This window comes from Pongo abelii, chromosome 22 (genome assembly GCF_028885655.2).
Source record: "Pongo abelii isolate AG06213 chromosome 22, NHGRI_mPonAbe1-v2.0_pri, whole genome shotgun sequence".
NCBI classification, from domain to species: domain Eukaryota; kingdom Metazoa; phylum Chordata; class Mammalia; order Primates; family Hominidae; genus Pongo; species Pongo abelii.
The window spans coordinates 54738288-54760989 of NC_072007.2; the positions used below are offsets into that span (position 1 = coordinate 54738288).

Sequence of the window (22702 nt, forward strand, 5' to 3'; positions counted from 1 at the left end):
CAGATCAGAGGCCACAGGACCTCTTCACTTCCCTGGACACGGAGGCCAGCAGGGCCCAGGAATGGCAGCCGGGTATCGCCCTCTGGTGGCAAGGAAGGGGCGGACAGTGTGGCTTTGGGGGGTGAAAGGGCCTCTGGGTGGTCTGGGCCATTTGGGAAAGGCGCATTTGCCTTCTCAGGCATCAGAAGGCAGTCCCCGCCCCTCCCCAAGCCAGAGAGTGGGCAGCACACAGGGTGGAGTTAGACATCCGTGGGGCCCCGTGGCCAGCACCTGCCGCGATGGGGACTGCTGGGCTTGATCTTTCTGGCCGTTCCTGTCCCCTCCATTGTGACAAATCCAGGGAGCAGGCCCTGAGCCTGCCCCAGCCTTGGGGTCCTGCCTCTCTCACTGGGAATGGTCCCTGGCTCTGGGGTCACATCTGGAGTGCTTGGGGAGGGGGCTGCTGAGGTCTTTGAGCAGGGGGTCCTGAGTCTCGTTGTGGGGGGTCTCACTCAGGCCCAGGTCCCCCTGCGACTCCTGTCCTGCCGTTCCCGCTCCCGTTGGCTATTCAGGGCTTAAAGATAATCGCGGCAATCGCCGGTTTAAAGGAGACACGTGCCCCCAACCCTCCGAAGGTACACATCTGCGCGACTGTCCCGTTCCAGGTCTCTGGGGAGGGCGGGCCCGCAGGTGGGGTGTCTGGGCCCAGTCTTCCCTGGCGTGTCCTTGGCTCTATCTGCGGGCGCGGAACGCTTCGCGGGAGACGCTCTCCAGGCTGAGTGACGCAGAGCGCTGCGGGCGGCTTCACTGCACCGGGGACGCGGCGCACGCTCGGGCGAGATGCGGACGGCCCCGCGGGGCCAGGGCGGCGGTGCTGCGCGGGGACGCGGGTGACGCCGGGGCGCGGGCGGCTCCGAGCAGGTAGGTGCCCGCCGGGGGCGAGGGCGTGAGCCCGGGTGCGGGGACTGAGGCGGCCGTCCCGGGAGCTTGTGAAGGTTGCGGCGGGGTGCAGGGGCGCGGATCGGGGTGCCGAGTGCGTGCAGGGGTGCGGGGTGCGGGGACCGAGGCGGCCGGCCCCGGTGCTGCTGCAGGGCGCGGCGGGGTGCAGGGCGCGGTGGGGTGCAGGGCCGCAGGTGGGGTTCGGGGCGCTGGTGCAGGGCGCGGTGGGGTGCAGGGGCGCAGGCGGGGTTCGGGGCGCTGGTGCAGGGCACGGCGGGGTGCAGGGGCGCGGGTGGGGTTCGGGGCGCTGGTGCAGGGCGCGGTGGGGTGCAGGGGCGCGGGTGGGGCTCGGGGCGCTGGTGCAGGGCGCGGTGGGGTGCAGGGGCGTGAAGGGGCTCCGGGCGCTGGTGCAGGGCGCGGTGGGGTGCAGGGGCGGGCGGAGTGCGGGGCGCTGGTGCAGGGGCACCGGTGGGGTTCGGGACGCTGACTGGAGCGCCCAGTGTGCGCAGAGGCGCGGGGCACTGACTCGGAGCCGGGTGCGGTCTGTCCGCGGGACGCCTTGCTGCTGGGGTGACCCTGTCTGGCTGGCGGGAGGGGACTCGGGGATGAGGGACTCAGCCGTCCTCGTGCCCCTGCTCGTCCGCCCTGCTCGTCCGCCGGGCCCGCAGGGCCCGCTTCTGGGGCGCTTACTTCCTCCGTCCCCGCACCCGCCTCTGCCTGTCCAGTCTCCGAAGCGCTTGCTTTCACGCGGGGATTTCAAAGGATGCCCGAGCAACCTCCAGAGAGGGCGGGGAGGCCATACGGTGTACCGAGGGAGTGCAGGGCGCGCCTGTCCCAGTCCTGCTGGTGCGAGAGGCCCGCGTTGCCCAGACAGAACCTTCCATTTCCCAGGGAATCTGCTGGGCTGGGCTGGGCTGGGCTGGCTGGGGGCGGGTGGGCACACCAGGATCCTCTTGAGTCGCCTGGTCCTGGGCTCGCGTGCCAACGAGTCTTCTTGAGTTCGGCCTAGGTGATGGTGGTAATGGTCTTCCCGTTGCCACCCCTGCCATGCGGGTCCCCCGGGGCTGAGGGAGGGGCTGCTCAGTGGCTAACCCTGAAGGGTAGGGAATGCCGCCCCAACCCACGCTCCCTGGGGCTCCACTGCACCCCTTTCTCGGGGAATAGCTGTGTGCAGGGCTTGGGTTTGGAAATCCACCCACATGGGGCCTTGCCTTGCTCAGGCCTGCTTCATGCATCTGTCTTCTGGAAGTTCATTTCCTACCTGAGTGTTCTCAACACTCATACCTTTGTCAGTTGCTTGTGGAGAATTTTAGCTGTGAACCAGGGTGGCCCAAGCTGTTCTCAGGTGACCTGTGAGAAAGGGATTGAGCCTGTAATTTTGGGTAGAAGAACCCCAGAAAGGGCTGGCTGGGCCCCTGGAAGGTCATTGCCAGGCCTGGGTTTTCAGGGTTCTGCACCCCTGGGCTGAGGCTGAGGCACCCGTCCTGTTGGGCACTGGGTCTAGCCATTGGCCCCCTCACAGCGGGCATCAGATGCTCACGGGGGCTCCTGGCTGCCTCCTGCAAGGTCTGGGGTGGTGCTGGAGCAGGTCTGACCTGCTTCCCGGGGCCTGCTTGCCGCTGGGATTAGAGGAACCTGCACAAGACCCCAGGGGCTGTGCCGAGGTGGGCAGCTGCCTGAAAGATGAGCATGTGAACAGAACATGCTGGTCTTCCTCAAGGCCGAGAGTCCCACACCGTGGACCCTCCCGTCTGATGCTGGGGCCTTTGTTTCCAGCATGGAGCCATCCTCATTCCGTGTAGGGTGGACTGCCTACCTGGGGAGCCACCTGCAGTCTGGGTCCCCTTGCGGTGCCACTGCGATCTTTCTAGAGCCTCCTCTTCTTCCTGCAACTGGGGACGTCTCTGCCCCTCTGCTTCCCTTGGAAGCTGGTTGTGAAGCCGGGCCAGTGGCTGCGGGGACAGCTCATGGCCCTGGAAAGGCCCCACTGGCATGCGGCACAACATCTGCTCTGAGAACTGCAGGAAAAGGCTGGGCAGGGCACCCCTGCCATCCTGCCAGTGAAGTTTACGGGTCTCAGAATGAGTGTGGCCAAGGGGCAAAGGGGAGGACGGAGAAGGGGAGGTGGGGTTGCCTGAGAGTGTCTGCCCCAGGACAGCAGCCAGTAGCTCAGCCCCAAGTGCCCGGCACCGAGCTTCCAGCTGCGTGGCCCTGAAGAGGGGCTCAGTCACCTAATGTGATCAGGGGACGGCAGAGCAAAGGCTTGTCTGACAGTGACCGTCATGTGTAGTGGAGAGGACGTGGCCAGAGATCGGGTTTCAGGGCAGGGATGAGGGGGGAATTGCAGTCAGATCTTTTGCCTCCCAGCAACCCTCCCCTTCACACCTTTGGGGCAGTGGCAGGGGATGACCATGGATGACCTCATGAGAACCGCACTGTGGGTGTCAGGGGTTCAGGGAGGCCCTGCAGGGCTTGAACACGCTTATGTTTCTCATTTGTAAAGGGAGGGCAGTTATCCGGTGGCTTCTTGTGGCCTCGGTGATGAAGGCCACATCAGAGTCAGGGAGAAAGGATATGACAGAATAAGATTCCTTTGAATTATTGTCATTTTCCTGGAGTGGAGAGATGTGGTACTCCCCAAAACTTCCTTTTTAGGCTGGTTGCGGTGGCTCACGCCTGTAAAACCAGCACTTTGGGAGGTGGAGGCTGGTGGATCGCCTGAGGTCAGGAGTTTGAGACCAACCTGACCAACATGGTGAAACCCTGTTGCTACTAAATACAAAAAAATTTAGTAGGGTGTGGTGATGGGTGCCCATAATCCCAGCTACTGGAGAGGCTAAGGCAGGAGAATCACTTGAACCCGCGAGACGGAGGTTGCAGTGAGCCGAGATTGCGTCACTGCCCTCCAGCCTGAGCGACAAGGTGAGACTCCATCTCAAAAAACAAGGAGAAAAAGAAACTTCCTTTGTGGACAGTGAGGGCTATTTAAAAAATTTTTGGAATATGAAAGTAGTCACTGGTGTCTGGAAGCAGGAGCTGTGCAGAATTGCACAGTTGCGAAACCACGTTGCCGGCAGCTGGTGCTGGCGGTGGAGACTTCCCTGTGCGGTGCTCAGTGCAGCTGGACCCGTGGGGGAGGGAGCTCTTTCTCTGGCTCTGCAGTGACCTGAGGTTGTTACCATTATGAATGGCCGCTGGGACCCCCCCATGTGCATGTACTCCCCCAGAGTGTCCGGGGGCCCCAGCCAAGGGACACAGCTCAGGCAGCTGGGAAGATGTGCAGGCTGATGAAGAGAACCAGATGAGGGCTTCACATGAGGAAGCATGTGGCCGGGTCCTCTCAGAACATTAGCCTCATCTTCCTGTCTCTGATCTATTTCAGCAACCACCCCGTGTGTCTCTAGAACCCCCAGTGTAGCAAGCTGGAGAGAGGACTGTCCTGAGGGCAGCAGGCCTGGTTGCAGCTGGTGTGGCGGTCTCAGGATGGAGCCTTCAGCCCTGAGGAAAGCTGGCTCGGAGCAGGAGGAGGGATTTGAGGGGCTGCCCAGAAGGGTCACTGACCTGGGGATGGTCTCTAATCTCCGGCGCAGCAACAGCAGCCTCTTCAAGAGCTGGAGGCTGCAGTGCCCCTTTGGCAACAACGACAAGGTAGGCTTTCTGCTGGTCAGCCTGCAGCTGGCACGTGGCCACAGAGGTCACCGTTGGGCAGGTCATAGCTTGAGGCTGTGACGACGGGGGTGGGAAAGGGTCTGCTGACCTTGGGGGCTCCTGCCCAACCATACCTTTGGGAGAACAGAACTGGGGAGGGTGATGGGTGTCTGGTCTTCTGTGGGTTGCATGATCATTTCCCATGGTTGGTCTAATTGGGAAATCACTGGGTTAACTCAAAAATGTTGCGCTAGGGTACTGGAAATCTGTTACCCGTGCTTACCTTGTTGCATAATGATTTCACATCCTTTATCTGATTGGGAGAGCCTGGGCCTGGGCTAGCTTTCCCCAAAGCCCTGGATACAAAGACACAAGTGTGTTGAAAGCACATGGCATCTTGCATTCCCCTTGCCAGGCAGGCAGGAGGGTGGCTGCCCTTTTCCCGATGGTGCAAGATCCAGGTCCCCAGATCCCCAGCCTCCATGTTTTCTACCACACCACGTTGTTCCCAAGGAAGGTGGTGGTGTTGTATAAACTGTAAAGTGCACGCACATTCAAAATGGTCCCAAGAGGAAATGATTTCTTAGATTCATTCCTCCCTCCTGAATCCCCACCTGAGAGTCTTGGCAAGATGCTTCTAATCTTTGGCTCGGGGTCGCGCAGGCTTCCTTCCTTCAAGCAAATAGTGTGGAAGCTCCTCAAGGAGCTCAGATGTGTCTCCAGGGGGTTGGGTGTGCTCTTTCGAATGTTGGAGGATCTCATTGTGCCGTCTTTACCTTCAGCGAGAAAGCCTCAGTTCATGGATTCCTGAAAACATCAAGAAGAAAGAATGCGTGTATTTTGTGGAAAGTTCCAAACTGTCTGATGCTGGGTAAGTGACGTGATTTGTGTGTAAGGCCTCTGACTTCTTCCTTTCCGATCCCACATGGAGTAGCTGATCAGGCCAAGACCCCTCAGGGCCTCAGTGAAGGGTCACTGGAGATACCTCTGTCTCTGTACGAGGCTTAGAGTCCATAGAGCATTTCCACCTAATCCTCACAAGCCTCCTGTCGGGGACAGTTGACCCTCATCCTGCCTCACAGGTGTGGGGACCAAAGTGCAGAGTTTAGGTGACTTGTTCAGGATCATAACAGTGCTATCACGTGAGTCCCGTGGTTTGAACACAGAGGCATCCTCTAATCCTCTCATTTCCACACCTGCCCCCACCCCAAGAGAGAGTCCCAGGGTCCAGGAACTGGAAGGGCCTTAGGGAGAGTCCACGGCCAGAAGACTGCCCCCCTGCACAGCTTGCCAAAGCCAGAGGCCCGACTTGCCCCCAGGCCCCACAGAGCCCCCTTTGCCCCTCCTCGCCACAGAGCCCACGACTCAGGTGTGGCCAAGACCCCTGCCCAGGCAACATGGCCACTGTCTCTGAGCGGCTGGATATGGCCCTCCAGAGCTGATGGTGCTCCCCACGGTTGGCGCCCCTTTAGGCACGAACAGAGTGTTGATTCATGTTTGTGTGCCCTCCCCGAGCAACACCCATTTCATGCTCTTCCACAAATGGGCCACATGCTTCCTCCTTTTACTCCATTGCCTGGTGAGCTCCTACTTATCCCTCAAGGCCTATTGCAGATGCCACCTCTGCCGTGCAGCTTTCCTTGACTATACAACCTCTACCAGGAAGTGAGCTTCCCTCCTACCGCACCGTGTGTTTCTCTGATCCCAGCTGTCGTGCTGTAACTGTGTGGCTTTGTGTTCATCTTTCTTGCTAGCTGCTGAGCTTTTCGGGGGCTGGGATGAAAGCAGAGTATTGTATTAATTCCCAGAGAGTGGCCTTCAGCTCATATTTACTGAATATGGGGAGGGAGAAGCATCCTGTGCTTGGGAAACAGAAGAAGATTGTGTTGCCCCAGGGTACCTCTAGTGTACTCGGTACATCATCAGAGTTTCACGGTCACCAATTATAACAGCTGTCCCTCGACATCCCTGGCGAATTGTTCCTGGACACCCACGGATACCAAAATCTCATATCAGTCCCAAAATCTCATATCAAGTCACTGATATGAGATGGTGTGGTATTTGCATATAAACTATGTACATCCTTCAGCATACTTTAAATCATCTCTAGATTACTTATAATACCTGATACAATGTAGATGTTACAAAAATAGTTATACTGCATTTAAAAAATTTGTATTTTTGGGCGGGGCGCGGTGGCTCACGCCTGTAATCCCAGCACTTTGGGAGGCCGAGGCAGGTGGATCACGAGGTCAGGAGATCGAGACCATCCTGGCTAACTCGGTGAAACCCCCGTCTCCACTAAAAATACAAAAAATTCTCCAGGCGTGGTGGCGGGTGCCTGTAGTCCCAGCTACTCTGGAGGCTGAGGCAGGAGAATGGCGTGAGCCCGGGTGGCGGAGCTTGCAGTGAGCCAAGATGGCACCAGTGCACTCCAGCCTGGGTGACAGAGCGAGACTCTGTCTCAAAAAAAAAAAAAAATAATAATAATTTGTATTTTTGTGGTTGTGTGGGTTTTTTCTCTTTCTTTTTCTTTTTCTTTTTGAACCTCCTTTTTTGAACCTCCGCCTCCCGGGTTCAAGGGATTCTCCTGCCTCAGCCTCCCAAGTAGCTGAGATTATAGGCATGCGCCACTATGTCTGGCTAATTTTTGTATTTTTAGTAGAGACGGGGTTTCACCATGTTGGTCAGGCTGATCTCAAACTCCTGACCTCGTGATCTGCCCGCCTCAGCCTCCCAAAGTGCTAGGATTACAGGCGTGAGCCACCGCATCTGGCTGTTATTTTTAATTGTTTTTTTTTTCCTGAATATTTTTAGTCTGCGTTTGGCTGAATCTGCAGATGCAGAACTCGCGGCCGTGGAGGGCTGGATGTACAGACAGTGATGAAGAGCCCCATGTGGAAGGAGCGGGGTCTGTAGAGCAGTGGTGCTCCAGCCTCGGAGCACACCCTTGTTACTGGAAAGGGGTCCCGATCCAGACCCCAAGGGCGGGTTTTTGGATCTTACACGAGAAAGTATTTGGAGCGAGTCCACAGAGTAAAGTGAAACCAAGTTATTAACAAAGTAAAGAAGTAAAAGAATGACTCCTCCATAGGCAGAGCCCTGAGGGCTGCTGCTTGGCAATTTTTTTTTTTTTTTTTTTTTTTTTTTTTTTTTTTTTTTTTGAGACAGGGTCTCACTCTGTCGCCCAGGCTGGAGTGCAATGGCGTGATCTTGGCTCACTGCAAGCTTTGTCTCCCAGGTTCATGTGATTCACCATGTTGGCCAGGCTGGTCTGGAACTCCTGACCTCACGTGATCCACCAGCCTTGGCCTCCCAAAGTGCTGAGATTTCAGGCATAAGCCACCGCGCTTGGCTGGTTGGCTATTTTTATGGTAGTTTTGGATCATGTGCTAAACAAGGGTGGATTATTCATGAGTTTTATGGGAAACGGGCAGGGATTTCCCAGAACTGATTTCCTCTTTCTTTCAGACCATATAGGGTATTTCTGATGTTGCCATGGCATCTGTAAACTGTCATGGCGCTGGTGGGAGTGTCTCTTACATGCTAATATATTATAATTAGCGTGTAATGGGCAGCGAGGATAACCAGAGCCCACTTTTGTCACCATCTTGGTTTTGGTGGGTTTTAGCCAGTGTCTTGTACCCTGTTTTATCAGCAAGGTCTTTGTGACCTGTGTCTTGTGCCGACCTCTTATATCATCCTGTGACTTAGAATGCCTTAACCGTCTGGGAAGGCAGCCCAGCAGGTTTCAGCCTGATTTCACCCAGCGCCTATTCAAGATGGACTCACTCTGGTTTGAACGCCGCTGACACCCTGACCTGCTGTGTCCTGAGAAGCCTAGGTGAGGCCCCGTGGGTCTGGGGCCTCTGCTGGTCGGCTCTGCGTGCTTCTCACGTGGAAGTGGAAACCCTTGGGGCAGCAGGGCCCAGAGAGGACGGGGTGCTGACCTGGATCAGATTTAAGCAGGACAGACTTGCTTCTGGAGGTCCCCAAAGCCATCCGCCACGCTCAGGGGTTTGCCGGGACTCACAGCTGTGCACACAGCTAAGGTTTATCATGGTGAAGGCCTACGTGATGGGCTTGGCAAGGGAGAAAGACACAGGCCGAGTCTGGAGAATCTGAGGGCAGGCTACTGCTGCTCTCCTGTGCAGGCGCCATGCATGCTCCTTCCTCCAGCCGAGAAGAACGTGGCAACCCGCAAAGCCCATTCGAGGCTCAGAGCCCAGGACGTGCGTCCTGCGCTGGCCACGTGGGCCCCTCTGCGTGGCAACCACCCAAATCCCAGACTCCCAGCAGGAAAGCAGCTGTTCAGCATAAACCCATTGCAGGAACAGTCCAGGCCTGGCAAAGCACTCCTAGCAGTCAGGGGACGGAGAGACGCTCCAAAATCCCCGTTCCCAGACACCACCTTGAAAGCAGGCCCCTCTAAGAAGGCAGCCTGAGATCTGCTGCGCCGAGTCTGTCCCACACAGAAGCCTGTCTCATCTCACCAACCACGGTGCTCACTGCAGCAGGATGGGAAGAGGGACCAGGTGTGTTCCTGGCTGTTCCTTCCTGAGGAGTGGATGGAATGTCCCTCCTTCTTGTGGAAAGACCAGGGCGGAACGAGTGGTGAGCATCGTCTGCCACAAACACAGCTTTTGAAGCAGATTTATTTATATGACTTACATGTTTCCATTAAGCATGGTAGGGTCTTCCCACCCCACTGGTCCAGACCTGCAGCCCCTCAACACCCACCCGGGTAATCCCACTGCTTAGCCCCATGTCCTGGTAACCCTCCTCAGCTCTGCACAGACTCCTCTCATTTCCGTGTCTGCTGTGGCCACCCTGGTCCAGACCTTTGTGCTCACATTTTGCTACCATGGATCTCATGACCTTGGGCAGACAACTTCTCCTCCCTGGGCCACCGATCCTCATCTGTGAAGGGCAGAGACTGGAGGGGATGCCTCAGAATTCAGGCGCACATGCGATGGGGGTGGGGGGGGCAGGGAGCCCCCCTCGGGTAGAATGAAGGAGCCCAGGTTGGAGAGAATACATCTCCAAGAGCTCTCATTTCCTGTGGGGTGCTGGGAGTGGTGTCCCGTTTTCGCCTATCTGGGCCGAGTTCCGAGCGAGCTCTCTGGTGATGTAATATCTGGATCAGTGGCCACAATGCAGTTTCCAGCATCACATCAGGCTTGCAAATGCCATGCAGGTTCAAGTTCCAGTCTCATCAGAGGTGATGGTTCAAGGAGAAGAGGGACAGGAGGTAGCTTGTGATAGGCTGTTAGGAACATACAAGGACATTTGGGGCAGCATTGGAGCAAGACGGGAGAGCTCAGGTCTTTGTCCAGGGAACTCCTTTCCCCACCTTGGACCCAGGTCTCTCATCCATAAACGGTGGAGGTCACATTGTGTCCAGAGTTGGTTCCTTCCGGTGGGTTCTTGGTCTCACTGACTTCAAGAATGAAACTGGGGACCTTAGCAGTGAGTGTTACAGCTCTTGAAGGTGGCACGGACCCAAAGAGTGAGCAGCAGCAAGATATATTGTGAAGAGCGAAAGAACAAAGATTCCACAGCGTGGAAGGCGACCCGAGCAGTTTGCTGCTGCTGGCTGGAGGGGTGGCCAGCTTTTATTCCCTTATTTGTCCCCGCCCGTGTCCTGCTGATTGGTCCATTTTACAGAGCGCTGATTGGTCCATTTTACAGAGCACTGCTTGGTCCATTTAACAGTGTGCTGATTGGTCCATTTTACAGAGCACTGCTTGGTCCATTTTACAGTGTGTTGATTGGTCCATTTTACAGAGCACGGCTTGGTCCATTTTACAGTGTGCGGATTGGTCCATTTTACAGAGCACTGATTGGTCCATTTTACGGTGTGCTGATTGGCGCATTTTACAATCCTCTTGTAAGACAGAAAAGTTCTCCAAGTCCGCACCCAACCCAGAAGTCTAGCTGGCTTCACCTCTCAACATCAGGTGCTTGCAAGATCCCTGCAAGTCTGAAGTGCCTTGAGCATGACCTTAGGGGTTTGTACGGATTTGGATTTGTAGGGTGCACATCCAGGAGGAATTATTTGTCCCATTTTAATGATTGAGAAACTGAGTGTAGAAACATCCGAGATCACACAGTCAATACGTGGCGGGGAAATCTGTTTCCTTTCTCACTGCTCAGTGGTCTTTCCCCTGTGCCATCTGGTTCAGGTTTCATCTGGTTTTAGAGTTTCTTTTTTTTTTAATTCCTTTATTTGTCCCCGCCCATGTCCTGCTGATTGGTCCATTTTACAGAGCGCTGATTGGTCCATTTTTTTCCTGTCTCATCTGTATGTGTGTGTGTATATATATGTATATATTATATATATATATATATATTTTTTTTTTTTGAGACAGAGTCTTGCTCTGTTGCCCAGGCTGGAGTGCAATGGCCCGATCTTGGCTCACTGCAACCTCCGTCTCCTGGGTTCAAGCGATTCTCCTGCCTCAGCCTCCTGAGTAGCTGGGACTACAGGTGAGTGCTACCACGCCCAGCTAATGTTTATATTTTTAGTAGGGATGGGGTTTCACCATGTTTGTCAGGCTGGTCTCGGACTCCAGACCTCAAGTGATCTGCCTGCCTCAGCCTCCCAAAGTGCTGGGATTACAGGGGTGAGCCACCACTCCTGGCCTTATGTCATTTTTCACATGTGTATTTGTGTAATTACCAGAGTGGTCAAGACACAGCATTGTCTGTCTCCACCGAGCTCTTCCTGTACTTCCTCCGTGTGGTCAGCTCACCTTCTCCCCCATCATCCCTGATCCCTGCAACCACCAGTCTTTCTTCATGCCTATCATTGTGTCATTTCGAGGATGTTACATCAATGGAATCATACGCTACATGACCCGTGTCTTTTCCCTCAGCACAGCGAGCTTGATATCCATCCAAGTTGCTGCTTGTGTCAATATTATTATTATTATTATTATTATTATTATTTTTGAGATGGAGTCTCATTCTCTCGCCCAGGCTGGAGTGCAATGGCACGATCTCAGCTTACTGCAACCTCCGCCTCCCGGTGACTGGGAGTAGCTGGGACTACAGGCATGCGCCACCACGCCTGGCTAATTTTTGTATTTTCAGTAGAGACGGGGCTTCACCATGTTGGCCAGGATGGCTTTGAGCTCCTGACCTCAAGTGATCCACTCGCCTTGGCCTCCCACAGTGCTGGGATTGCAGGTGTGAGCTACCATGCTCAGCCTTGTGTCAATATTATTTAACTGCTGAATATTCCTTTCCCTTTCACTTTGCCTGTATCATTACACTTCAAGTGAGATTTTGGTAGACATCAAATAATTGGGTCCTATTTTTTTAAATACATTCTGTCAATCTGTTTTTTAATTGTCATATTTAGAAAATTTATATTTAGTGTAATTATTGGTATGTTAGGGCTTATGTCTGCCATTTTATTTTTTGTTTTCTGTTTGTTCTGTTTTTTTTTTGTTTGTTTGTTTGCCTTCTTGTGGGTTACTTGAACATTTTTTAGAATTCTGTTTTGATTATTCATACTATTTTTGTTTTTTGGAGACAGAGTCTCACTCTGTTGCCCAGGCTGGAGTGCAGTGGCATGATCTCGGCTCATTACACCCTCCATCTCACTGGGCTCAGGTGATACTCCCACCTCAGTCTCCTGAATAGCTGGGACTACAGGCATGCACCACCATGCCTGGTTAATTTTTGTATTTTTGGTAGAGACAAGGTTTGGCCATGTTGCCCAGGCTGGTCTCAAATTCCTGAGCTCAAGCGATCTGCCCACCTTGGCCTCCCAAAGTGTTGGGATTACAGGCGTGAGCCAGTGCTTACACCATACTATTTTTGAGTGTATCTTCTTGTATCACTTTTTTTTAAAGGGGTTGCTCTAGATAGTATATTATATAATATAGCTTATCACAATCTACTGATGTTGACATTTTACCAGTTTGAGTGAAGTATAGAAACTTTATCTCCTTTTACATCTCTGTCCCCTTCTTAATCTATAATATAATTGCTTGAAATATTTCTTCTACATATGTTGAAATCAGGGCCGGGCACGATGGCTCAAGCCTGTAATCCCAGCACTTTGGGAAGCCGAGGCGGGCGGATCAAGAGCTCAGGAGATGGAGACCATCTTGGCTAACACGGTGAAACCCCGTCTCTACTAAAAATACAAAAAAAAAAAAAAAAAAAATAGCCAGGTGTGGTGGCAGGCGCCTGTGGTCCCAGCTACTTGGGAGGTTGAGGCGGGAGAATGGCGTGAACCTGGGAGGCAGAGCTTGCAGTGAGCAGAGATCTGTGCCACTGCACTCCAGCCTGGATGACAGAGCGAGACTCCGTTTCAAGAAAAAAAAAAAAAAAAGAAAGAAAACCACGTCAGATAGTGTTATAATTTTTGCTTCAGCCATCAAACATCAGTTACGAAATTCAAGGGGTTACTCTTTTTGTTATTCTTTCTTCCTTTCAGATATTCCAAAATTCTTTCTTTTCTTGTTTCCTTTCTGTTTAGAGAATGTTCTTTAGCCATTCTTTTAAGGTGTGTCTGCTGGTGACAAATTCCCTAGCCTTCCTTCAATTAAGAAGGTCCCAACTTCCTGTCATTTCTGAGGTTTTTTTTGTTTTTTTTTGAGGAGTCTCCCACTGTTGCCCAGGCTGGAGTGCAGTGGCGCCATCTTGGCTTACTGCAACTTCCACCTCCTGGGTTCAAGCGAGTCTCCTGCCTCAGCTTCCCGAGTGGCTGGGGTTGCAGGCGGCTGCCACCATGCCCAGCTAATTTTTTGGATTTTAGTAGAGACAGGGTTTCACCATGTTGGCCATGTTGGTCTCGAACTCCTGACCTCGTGATCCACCAGCCTCAGCTTCCCAAAGGGCTGGGATTATAGGCATGAGCCACTGCACCTGGCTGCTTTCAAAATTTTTTATTTGCTTTTAGTTTTCGGAAGTTTAATTGTTATATGTCTTGGTGTGTATCTCTTTGGGTTTATCCTGTCTGGTGTTCACTCAGATTGTGGAGTGTGTAGGGTTATGTCTTTTTTGTCAAATATGGGAAATTTTGGCCATGACTTCCTTACATACATTTTCAGGATCACCGTCTTTTTCTTTTCCTTCTGGAACTCTGAGCATGAATATATGATCTTTTGTTATAGTGCTGCAGGTCCCAGAGGTTTGTTTACTTGTGTATTTTTTCTTTGTTGTTGTTTGTTTTCTCTCTGTTGTTCTTTTTTTTTTTTTTTTTTTAATTTCTGAAGTATTTATTGATCATTCTTGGGTGTTTCTCGGAGAGGGGGATATGGCAGGGTCATAGGATAATAGTGGAGAGAAGGTCAGGAGATAAACACATGAACAAAGGTCTCTGGTTTTCCTAGGCAGAGGACCCTGCGGCCTTCTGCAGTGTTTGTGCCCCTGAGTACTTGAGATTAGGGAGTGGTGATGACTCTTAAAGAGCATGCTGCCTTCAAGCATCTGTTTAACAAAGCACATCTTGCACCACCCTTAATCCATTTAACCCTGAGTTGACACAGCACATGTTTCAGAGAGCAGGGGGCTGGGGAAAAGGCCATAGATCAACAGCATCCCAAGGCAGAAGAATTTCTCCTAGTCAGAACAAAATGGAGTCTCCTATGCCCACCCCTTTCTACACAGACACAGCAACAATCTGATCTCTCCTTCCTTTCCCCACACTTCCTCCCCTTCTCTTCAACAAAACCGCCATCGTCCTCATGGCCCGCTCCCGATGGTCGCTGTCTCTTCGGAGCTGTTGGGTACACCTCCCAGACAGGGCAGCCGGGCAGAGGCGCTCCTCACCTCCCAGACAGGGCGGCTGGGCAGAGGCGCCCCTCGCTTCCCAGACGGGGCCGCCCGGACAGAGGCGCTCCTCTCCTCCCAGACGGGGCGGCCGGGCAGAGGCGCTCCTCACTTCCCCGACGGGGCCGCCCGGGCAGAGGCGCTCCTCGCTTCCCAGACGGGGCCGCCCGGGCAGAGGCGCTCCTCAGTTCCTCCCAGACCGGGTGGCAGCCGGGCAGAGGCGCTCCTCACCTCCCAGACGGGGCGGCCGGGCAGAGGCGCTCCTCACTTCCCCGACGGGGCGGCCGAGCAGAGGCGCTCCTCACTTCCCAGACGGGGCCGCCCGGGCAGAGGCGCTCCTCTCCTCCCAGACGGGGCGGCCGGGCAGAGGCGCTCCTCACTTCCCAGACGGGGCCGCCCGGGCAGAGGCGCTCCTCGCTTCCCAGACGGGGCCGCCCGGGCAGAGGCGCTCCTCGCTTCCCAGACGGGGCGGCCGGGCAGAGGCGCTCCTCGCTTCCCAGACGGGGCCGCCCGGGCAGAGGCGCTCCTCGCTTCCCAGACGGGGCCGCCCGGGCAGCGGCGCTCTTCGCTTCCCAGACGGGGCCGCCCGGGCAGAGGCGCTCCTCTCCTCCCAGACGGGGCGGCCGGGCAGAGGCGCTCCTCGCTTCCCAGACGGGGCCGCCCGGGCAGAGGCGCTCCTCGCTTCCCAGACGGGGCCGCCCGGGCAGAGGCGCTCTTCGCTTCCCAGACGCGGCCGCCCGGGCAGAGGCGCTCCTCGCTTCCCAGACAGGGCCGCCCGGGCAGAGGCGCTCCTCGCTTCCCAGACGGGGCCGCCCGGGCAGAGGCGCTCCTCACTTCCTCCCAGACCGGGTGGCAGCCGGGCAGAGGTGCTCCTCACTTCCCAGAGGGGGCGGCCGGGCAGAGGCGCTCCTCACTTCCCAGACTGGGCGGCCGGGCAGAGGCGCTCCTCACCTCCTAGACGGGGCGACCAGGCAGAGGCGCTCCTCACTTCCCAGACGGTGTGGCGGCTGGGCAGAGGTGCTCCTCCCTTCCCAGATGGGGCAGCCAGGCAGAGGCGCTCCTCACTTCCCAGACGGTGTGGCGGCCGGGCAGAGGTGCTCCTCCCTTCCCAGATGGGGCAGCCAGGCAGAGGCGCTCCTCACTTCCTCCCAGACGGGGTGGCGGCCAGGCAGAGGCGCTCCTCACTTCCCAGAGGGGGCGGCCGGGCAGAGGTGCTCCTCACTTCCTCCCAGACGGGGTGGCAGCCGGGCAGAGGCACTCCTCACCTCCCAGACGGGGCGGCCGGGCAGAGGTGCTCCTCATCTCCCAGACGGGGCGGCCGGGCAGAGGTGCTCCTCATCTCCCAGACGGGGCAGCCGGGCAGAGGTGCTCCTCACTTCCTCCCAGACGGGGTGACGGCCGGGCAGAGGCACTCCTCACCTCCCAGACGGGGCGGCCGGGCAGAGGCGCTCCTCACCTCCCAGACGGAGTGGTCAGGCAGAGGCGCTCCTCACTTCCCATATGGGGTGGCGGCCGGGCAGAGGCGCTCCTCACTTCCCAGATGGGGCAGCCGGGCAGAGGTGCTCCTCACTTCCTCCCAGACGGGGTGGCAGCCGGGCAGAGGCGCTCCTCACCTCCCAGACGGGGTGGCCGGGCAGAGGCGCTCCTCCCTTCCCAGACGGAGTGGCCAGGCAGAGGCGCTCCTCACCTCCCAGAGTGGGCGGCCGGGCAGAGGTGCTCCTCACTTCCTCCCAGACGGGGTGGCGGCCAGGCAGAGGCGCTCCTCACCTCCCAGACAGGGCGGCCGGGCAGAGGCACTCCTCACCTCCCAGAGTGGGCGGCCGGGCAGAGGCGCTCCTCACTTCCCAGAGTGGGCGGCCGGGCAGAGGCGCTCCTCACTTCCCAGAGTGGGCGGCCGGGCAGAGGCGCTCCTCACTTCCCATAGGGGGTGGCAGCCGGGCAGAGGCGCTCCTCACTTCCCAGATGGGGCAGCTGGGCAGAGGTGCTCCTCACTTCCTCCCAGACGGGGTGGCGGCCAGGCAGAGGCGCTCCTCACTTCCTCCCAGACGGGGTGGCGGCCAGGCAGAGGCGCTCCTCACCTCCCAGACGGGGCGGCCGGGCAGAGGCACTCCTCACCTCCCAGACGGGGCGGCTGGGCAGAGGCGCTCCTCACCTCCCAGAAGGGGCGGCTGGGCAGAGGCGCTCCTCACTTCCCATATGGGGTGGCAGCCGGGCAGAGGCGCTCCTCACTTCCCAGACGGGGTGGCGGCCAGGCAGAGGCGCTCCTCACTTCCCAGATAGGGCAACAGGGCAGAGGCGTTCCTCACTTCCTCCCAGACGGGGCGGCCGGGCAGAGGTGCTCCTCATCTCCCAGACGGGGCAGCCGGGCAGAGGCGCTCCTCACTTCCTCCCAGACGGGGTGGCAGCCGGGCAGAGGCGCTCCTCACATCCCAGATGATGGGCGGCCGGGCAGAGGCGCTCCTCACTTCCCAGATAGGGCGGCCGGGCAGAGGGGCTCCTCACATCCCAGACGATGGGCGACTGGGCAGAGGCGCTCCTCACTTCCCAGACGATGGGCGGCCAGGCAGAGACGCTCCTCACTTCCTAGACGGGGTGGCGGTGGGGCAGAGGCTGTAATCTTAGCACTTTAAGAGGCCAAGGCAGGAGGCTGGTAGGTGGAGGTTGCAGAGAGCCGAGATCACACCACTGCACTCCAGCCTGAGCACCATTGAGCATTGAGTTAGCGAGACTCCGTCTGCAGTCCCAGCACCTCGGGAGGCCGCGGCAGGCAGATCACTCGAGGCCAGGAGCTGGAGACCAGCCCGGTCAACACGGCGAAACCCCGTCTCCACCAAAAATACAAAAACCATTCAGGCGTGGCGGCGCGCGCCTGCAATCCCAGGCACTCGGCAGGCCAAGGCAGGAGAGTCACAGGAGCCCGAGGCAGGGAGGTTGCAGCAAGCCGAGATCCCGGCAGTACAGTCCAGCTTCGGCAACAGAGGGAGACCAAAAAAAGAAGGAGAGGGAGACCGAAAAAAGAGGGGAGAGGGAGAGGGAGAGGGAGAGGGAGAGGGAGAGGGAGAGGGAGAGGGAGAGGGAGAGGGAGAGGGAGAGGGAGAGGGAGAGGGAGAGGGAGAGGGAGAGGGAGAGGGAGAGGGAGAGGGAGAGGGAGAGGGAGAGGGAGAGGGAGAGGGAGAGGGAGAGGGAGAGGGAGAGGGAGAGGGAGAGGGAGAGGGAGAGGGAGAGGGAGAGGGAGAGGGAGAGGGAGAGGGAGAGGGAGAGCCTCTCTGTTGTTCTTATTGGGCAATGTCTACTGTTCTATCTGCCTGCTCCTGGGTTCTTTCCTCTGTCTCCTCCATCCTGCTCTTGGGTCCATCCATTGAGTTTTTTATTTCGGTTACTGCATTTTTCAGTTCTAAAGTTTGCATTTAGTATATCTTCTCTTTTTTTTACTGGAAATTTATATTTTTTCATTTGTTTTGAGCATGTTCATGATGGCTTGTTGAAGCATTTCTAATGTGGCTGCTTTAAAATCATTTTCAGATGATTCTAACATCTGTGTCATCTTGGTATTGGTGGCTGTTAGCTGTCTTTTTTCATCCTGGTTGAGATTTTCCTGTCTCCTTGTAAAACTAGTGATGTTTGATTGAAACCTTGATAGTTTAGATTTTATGTTAAGAGACTCAAGATCTTGAGTTTTAGCTGGTCCTCTTGACATGTCTATGGTGAAGGAAGAAGGTCCCCCCATCACTGCCCCATGAAGGGTGAAGTCTAAGCCCTTCTGTAGCCTCTACTGATCCACTGACACTTCCTGGGGAGGCTTCTTGTTACTGCTGAGAGTGAGAAGAGCTCCAGCCCACCATTAGGCCTCTGCTGCCTCCCCCATGGCTGGAAGGGCAGGTGCTTTGCTTTTGCTGGGTGGGGAAAGGTTGCGGCTTTCCACTGGGCCTCCTCTGATGCCTTCACAGGGAGCAGGAAGGGCACCACACTCCCTGGGTGACTGGTGCTGTGTCTTTGCAGGAAGGTGGTGTGTCAGTGTGGCTACACGCGTGAGCAGCACTTGGAGGAGGCTACCAAGCCCCACACCTTCCAGGGCACACAGTGGGACCCAAAGAAACATGTCCAGGAGATGCCAACAGATGCCTTTGGTGACATCGTCTTCACGGGCCTGAGCCAGAAGGTGAAAAAGGTTGGTTTCCGTCACTCTTGCTCTGAATTGTAGGTGGAGCTGCATGGCCCCACAGTGACACGCAGTGGTCGGTATTTCCTGGGGCAAGAGCAGGAGGCTGGCAAAGCTCCAGGAGGCATAGAGCCCACTGCACAGCAAGGGAGGCGGCGGGGAGGGGCTCTGCAAGGCAAGCAAGAGACGCACCCCACTCTCAGAGTGCTTGGCCATCTGCAAAGCAGGGTGGGGCACAGTGAGCTTTCTCGGAAGGTGCAAACCGGGAGTGGTGAGTGAATTTTGGCTGGGTGTCCCTGGGCAGCATTCGTCAGGACCTGGGAGGGAGTAGGGAGGAAGGAGAGGGATGCAGGACACAGACGCGCTCAGGGTGTGCTGGCGGAATGGTAGGAAGGGTGTGGGGAGGGAGGGAAAAGCAGAGGGAAGAGCCCCAGGATAGCAGGGAGGCCCGTGTGGCAAGTCTGGAAGCAAACGTGAGAGTCCTTGTGAGGAGGCTGGGCCAGGCATGGCGGGATCCAGGCTGAGCCTGGCCTGCAGGAGAGCTCTGTGAGGGTGCAGACTGCTGGAGGGAGGCCCAGGTGCAGGGTTGGGTTCTCTCGTGCACAACCTCACTGAGGTCCCTGGACCAGCCATCTCTGACCAATTCTCAGGCCCCATCCCAGGCCTATGGAGTCAGAGGCTCGGCCCCTTGCGTGTTGACCAGACTTCTGGAGGGTTCTGAGACTTGCGTGTTGACGAGCCTTCTGGAGGGTTCTGAGACTTGCGTGTTGACCAGCCTTCTGGAGGGTTCTGAGACTTGCGTGTTGACCAGCCTTCTGGAGGGTTCTGAGACTTGCGTGTTGACCAGCCTTGTGGAGGGTTCTGAGACGTGCGTGTTGACCAGCCTTCTGGAGGGTTCTGAGACAGCAATTGGGTGCCACTGTCCTGGGTGGGGGGTGGCACTGATCTCTGTGCTGGGGTCTGGAGCCCTGAACTTGGTACCTGTTGAGTGTGACCTGTCCACTCGATGCGTGGTGATGCCATGAGGTGGCCAAAGAGGTTGAGTGGGGCAGGTCCCGGAGACGGGGTCGTGTGGCCCCAGGCTTCCTGGCTGGCACAGCCCCTGAGCCACCCTGTGTCACCATGACACGTGGGTGTTCTCCAGGCCCCTGGGCCCCTCTGTCGCTGTGGTCACGGGGACAGTCCTGTTGTTGGGTTTCAGATGAGGGATTGAGGTACGGGGGGCCCCACCCTTTGTGTAAGGCCACCGTGGCCGTGGCAGTGGTGGGTTTGAATCCAGCTGCGTCTGAGCCTGGGGTTCTGGCTGCATCCCTGCCCCAACCCCCCTGGCTTCTCCCAGCCCCCTCCCTGCAGCTGCCGACAGGGGCCGGTGGTGTGAGGGAAAAACGCCTGTGGCCTGACAATGAGTGACACCAGGGACACAGACCCTGTGGTGCAGCAGGTCTGCCTCGAAGCCAGGGAGCGTCTACCATGCAGGCCACAGCCCTGCTCCTCCCAGGGAGATCAGCACCTCCAGATGCCTGGTGGACCCAGTGGGACCCACGTTCTGATGGTGACAGGCACCGTGGTTGTGGGTTAACTGGACCTTCTTTAGTGACAATGCTACCACATGTTTGTTTTGAGGGCACCTAATGGCATTTCTGGATTTCACCCATCACCTTTGTGTCTCTGGTAGGCCAATCCTGGCGGAGATTGCAGGCCCGGCTGGGTCTCTTCAGACACAGCCCGCCTAGCGGAACAGGGAAAGTCCACTGTGTACTTGTGAGGGTCTCCTGGAGCACGGGGGCCAGAGTGACGACAGAGCCTGGGAGAGCTGTGTTCAGACGGGAGGCAGAGGAAGCTGGGCCCACTGAGTCCCCAGGACGGGCCAGGGCACAGGGGCCACACAGCAGAGGGGACAGGGCAGAGGGGACAGGAAAGGGGACAGGAGAGGGGGCAGTGCTGGGTGCACAAGGACAGGAGGGCAGAGACCCCGGTGCAGGAGCTGATTAGACCCCGGGGAGGCAGGGCCCAGGCGCTACGGCGGGAATTGGAGTCTGTGGGGGCGCATGTTTGAGAGGCACTCCCAAAATCGAGAGGAAGAGGAAAAAGTGGGTGCCGTGGGGGCACGAGGGCTGGGGGAGGTTTGCTGAGGGCGATCCTGGTCCCCAAGGGACGGCCTGCTGCTCCTGGCTCGGGCCTCTCTGCCTCCCTCTTCTTGCATGATCCGTGCCCTGCCCACATGGGGACCCCTTTTCTGGGTCTGAGCCGGAAAGGTGTGCGGTGTCTGCCATCCAGTGGGGCCTCTCTGCGTGGCCTGTGTGGGTCGGTGCTGTCCCTGACCACTGACACACGGGTTCCCTCCGCCGTCTTCTCTGTCCCGTAGTACGTCCGAGTCTCCCAGGACACGCCCTCCAGCGTGATCTACCACCTCATGACCCAGCACTGGGGGCTGGACGTCCCCAATCTCTTGATCTCGGTGACCGGGGGGGCCAAGAACTTCAACATGAAGCCGCGGCTGAAGAGCATTTTCCGCAGAGGACTGGTCAAGGTGGCTCAGACCACAGGTAACTCGGAGGCTGGAGGGACATGAGGCCCTGGTGGGTGTGGTGGGCTGTGGAGGCAGTGCCGGGGCAGTCAGGGCCATCAGGACCCAAAAAGTCCCTGGGAGCCGCCGAGGCTGTGCCCCAGCCTGAGTTGGACCCATGCCCCCCTCACCTGGGCACAGCTGCTCCCTGATGCCCGGTGCTGCCCCTGGCTTGCCTGTGGGCTGGAGATGGCACAGTGCGTGGCCCTGCTGGTACCCAGGGCCAAGCAGAGATGAGAACCTCGGTGGCCTGGGAACCTCGGTGGCCTGAGAACCTCGGCGGCCTGGGTGCACGGCTGGGGCCAGCGTTGCGGGCCATTTGTAGGGGGTCAGCGAGAGTTCCCGGTCATCAAGCTTTCCATTATCACGTTTTTCCATCAAAATCAGGCAAGGAGCATTATTATTTCCATCTTTTCACTTGAGGCAACTGCTTGGTTGGAGTCAAATCACCTCCCAAGGTTGCACCACTGGTGAGAGCCAGGCAGGGACCCAGTCCTGGTGGATGGTGTGAGATCCCAGGTGCCGTGACCTGGTGCCCCGCCCCACCCTAATTCCATAGGGAGGGGGCCCCAAGTCCTCAAGGCTCCCCGGGCCTCCCTGGAGGGGACTGTGGATGAATAGTGAGGCCCTGAGGTGATTACTCGGCAATGTTGCGTCCAGATGGGCCTAGAGTCACCCCGTTCTTCCCGGGGTCTGGTCTTTGCCTCGAAGTGGAGTCGTAACTGAGCCTGACTTGGCCTGCGCGGCTCACAGAGTCCTCAGTTTCATTGTCTGCCTGGTGACCGTGAGGCACGGCTGCATCTTTTGACCTGTGAGCCCCACAGCCCTGCTTGTAAAATGACCAGACCTTTTCTCAGCCTGGTCTCGTGGGACTCGGTTTAACGCAGGTCACCATCCCACAGGCACTTGCTGAAGCTTTGCCGCCTCAAATAATGCCGTGGATGTGTTCAGGTCTCACCTGCTCCAGGTCTTGATGTTGCATTTTTTTAGCTTTCAATATCAGTGTCCCTGTTGTCACCTTCCTGGCCCAAAGCCAGTACCACCTTTTCAATTGTTATCTTTCTATCTATCTATCTACATCCATCCATCCATCCATCCATCCATCCATCCATCCACTTATTTTTGAGACAGGGTCTCGCTCTGTTCCCCAGGCTGGAGTGCAGTAGCACGATCTCAGGTCATTGTAGCCTCGACCTCTTGGGCTCAGGTGATACTCCTGCCTCCGCCTCCCGAGTTGCTGGGACTAGAGGCATATGCCACCATGCCAGGCTAATTTTTGTAGAGACAAGGTCTATGTTGTCCAGGCTGGTCTTGAACTCCTGGGCTCAAGTAATCTTCCTGCCTTGGCCTCCCAAAGTGCTAGGATAACAAGCGTGAGCCACCGTGCCTGGCCAATTGGCTGTTTTTTTTTTTGGAAACAGAGTCTTGCTCTGTTACCCAGGCTAGAGTGCAGTGGTGGTGGCGCTATCTCAGCTCACTGCAACCTCTGCCTCCTGAGTTCAAGCAATTCTCCTGCCTCAGCCTCCTGAGTAGCTGGGACTGCAGGCGTGTGCTACCACACCTGGCTAATTTTTGTATTTTTAGTAGAGACAGGGTTTCACCATGTTGGCCAGGCTGGTCTG

The 22702-nt window shown here is 56.8% G+C and overlaps 1 protein-coding gene across 1 annotated transcript in view; it reads left to right on the forward strand.

Annotated features, from left to right (window-relative positions):
* The first annotated feature begins 4311 nt into the window (after nt 1-4311).
* Nucleotides 4312-22702, forward strand: part of TRPM2 (transient receptor potential cation channel subfamily M member 2) — a 91510-nt gene continuing 73119 nt past the window's right edge. The window contains exons 1-4 of the mRNA XM_024239278.3: nt 4312-4566; nt 5349-5437; nt 18355-18523; nt 20880-21060. Coding sequence (XP_024095046.3) covers nt 4402-4566; nt 5349-5437; nt 18355-18523; nt 20880-21060 — 604 coding nt within the window. The 5' untranslated portion in view covers nt 4312-4401. The remainder of the gene's footprint in view (nt 4567-5348; nt 5438-18354; nt 18524-20879; nt 21061-22702) is intronic.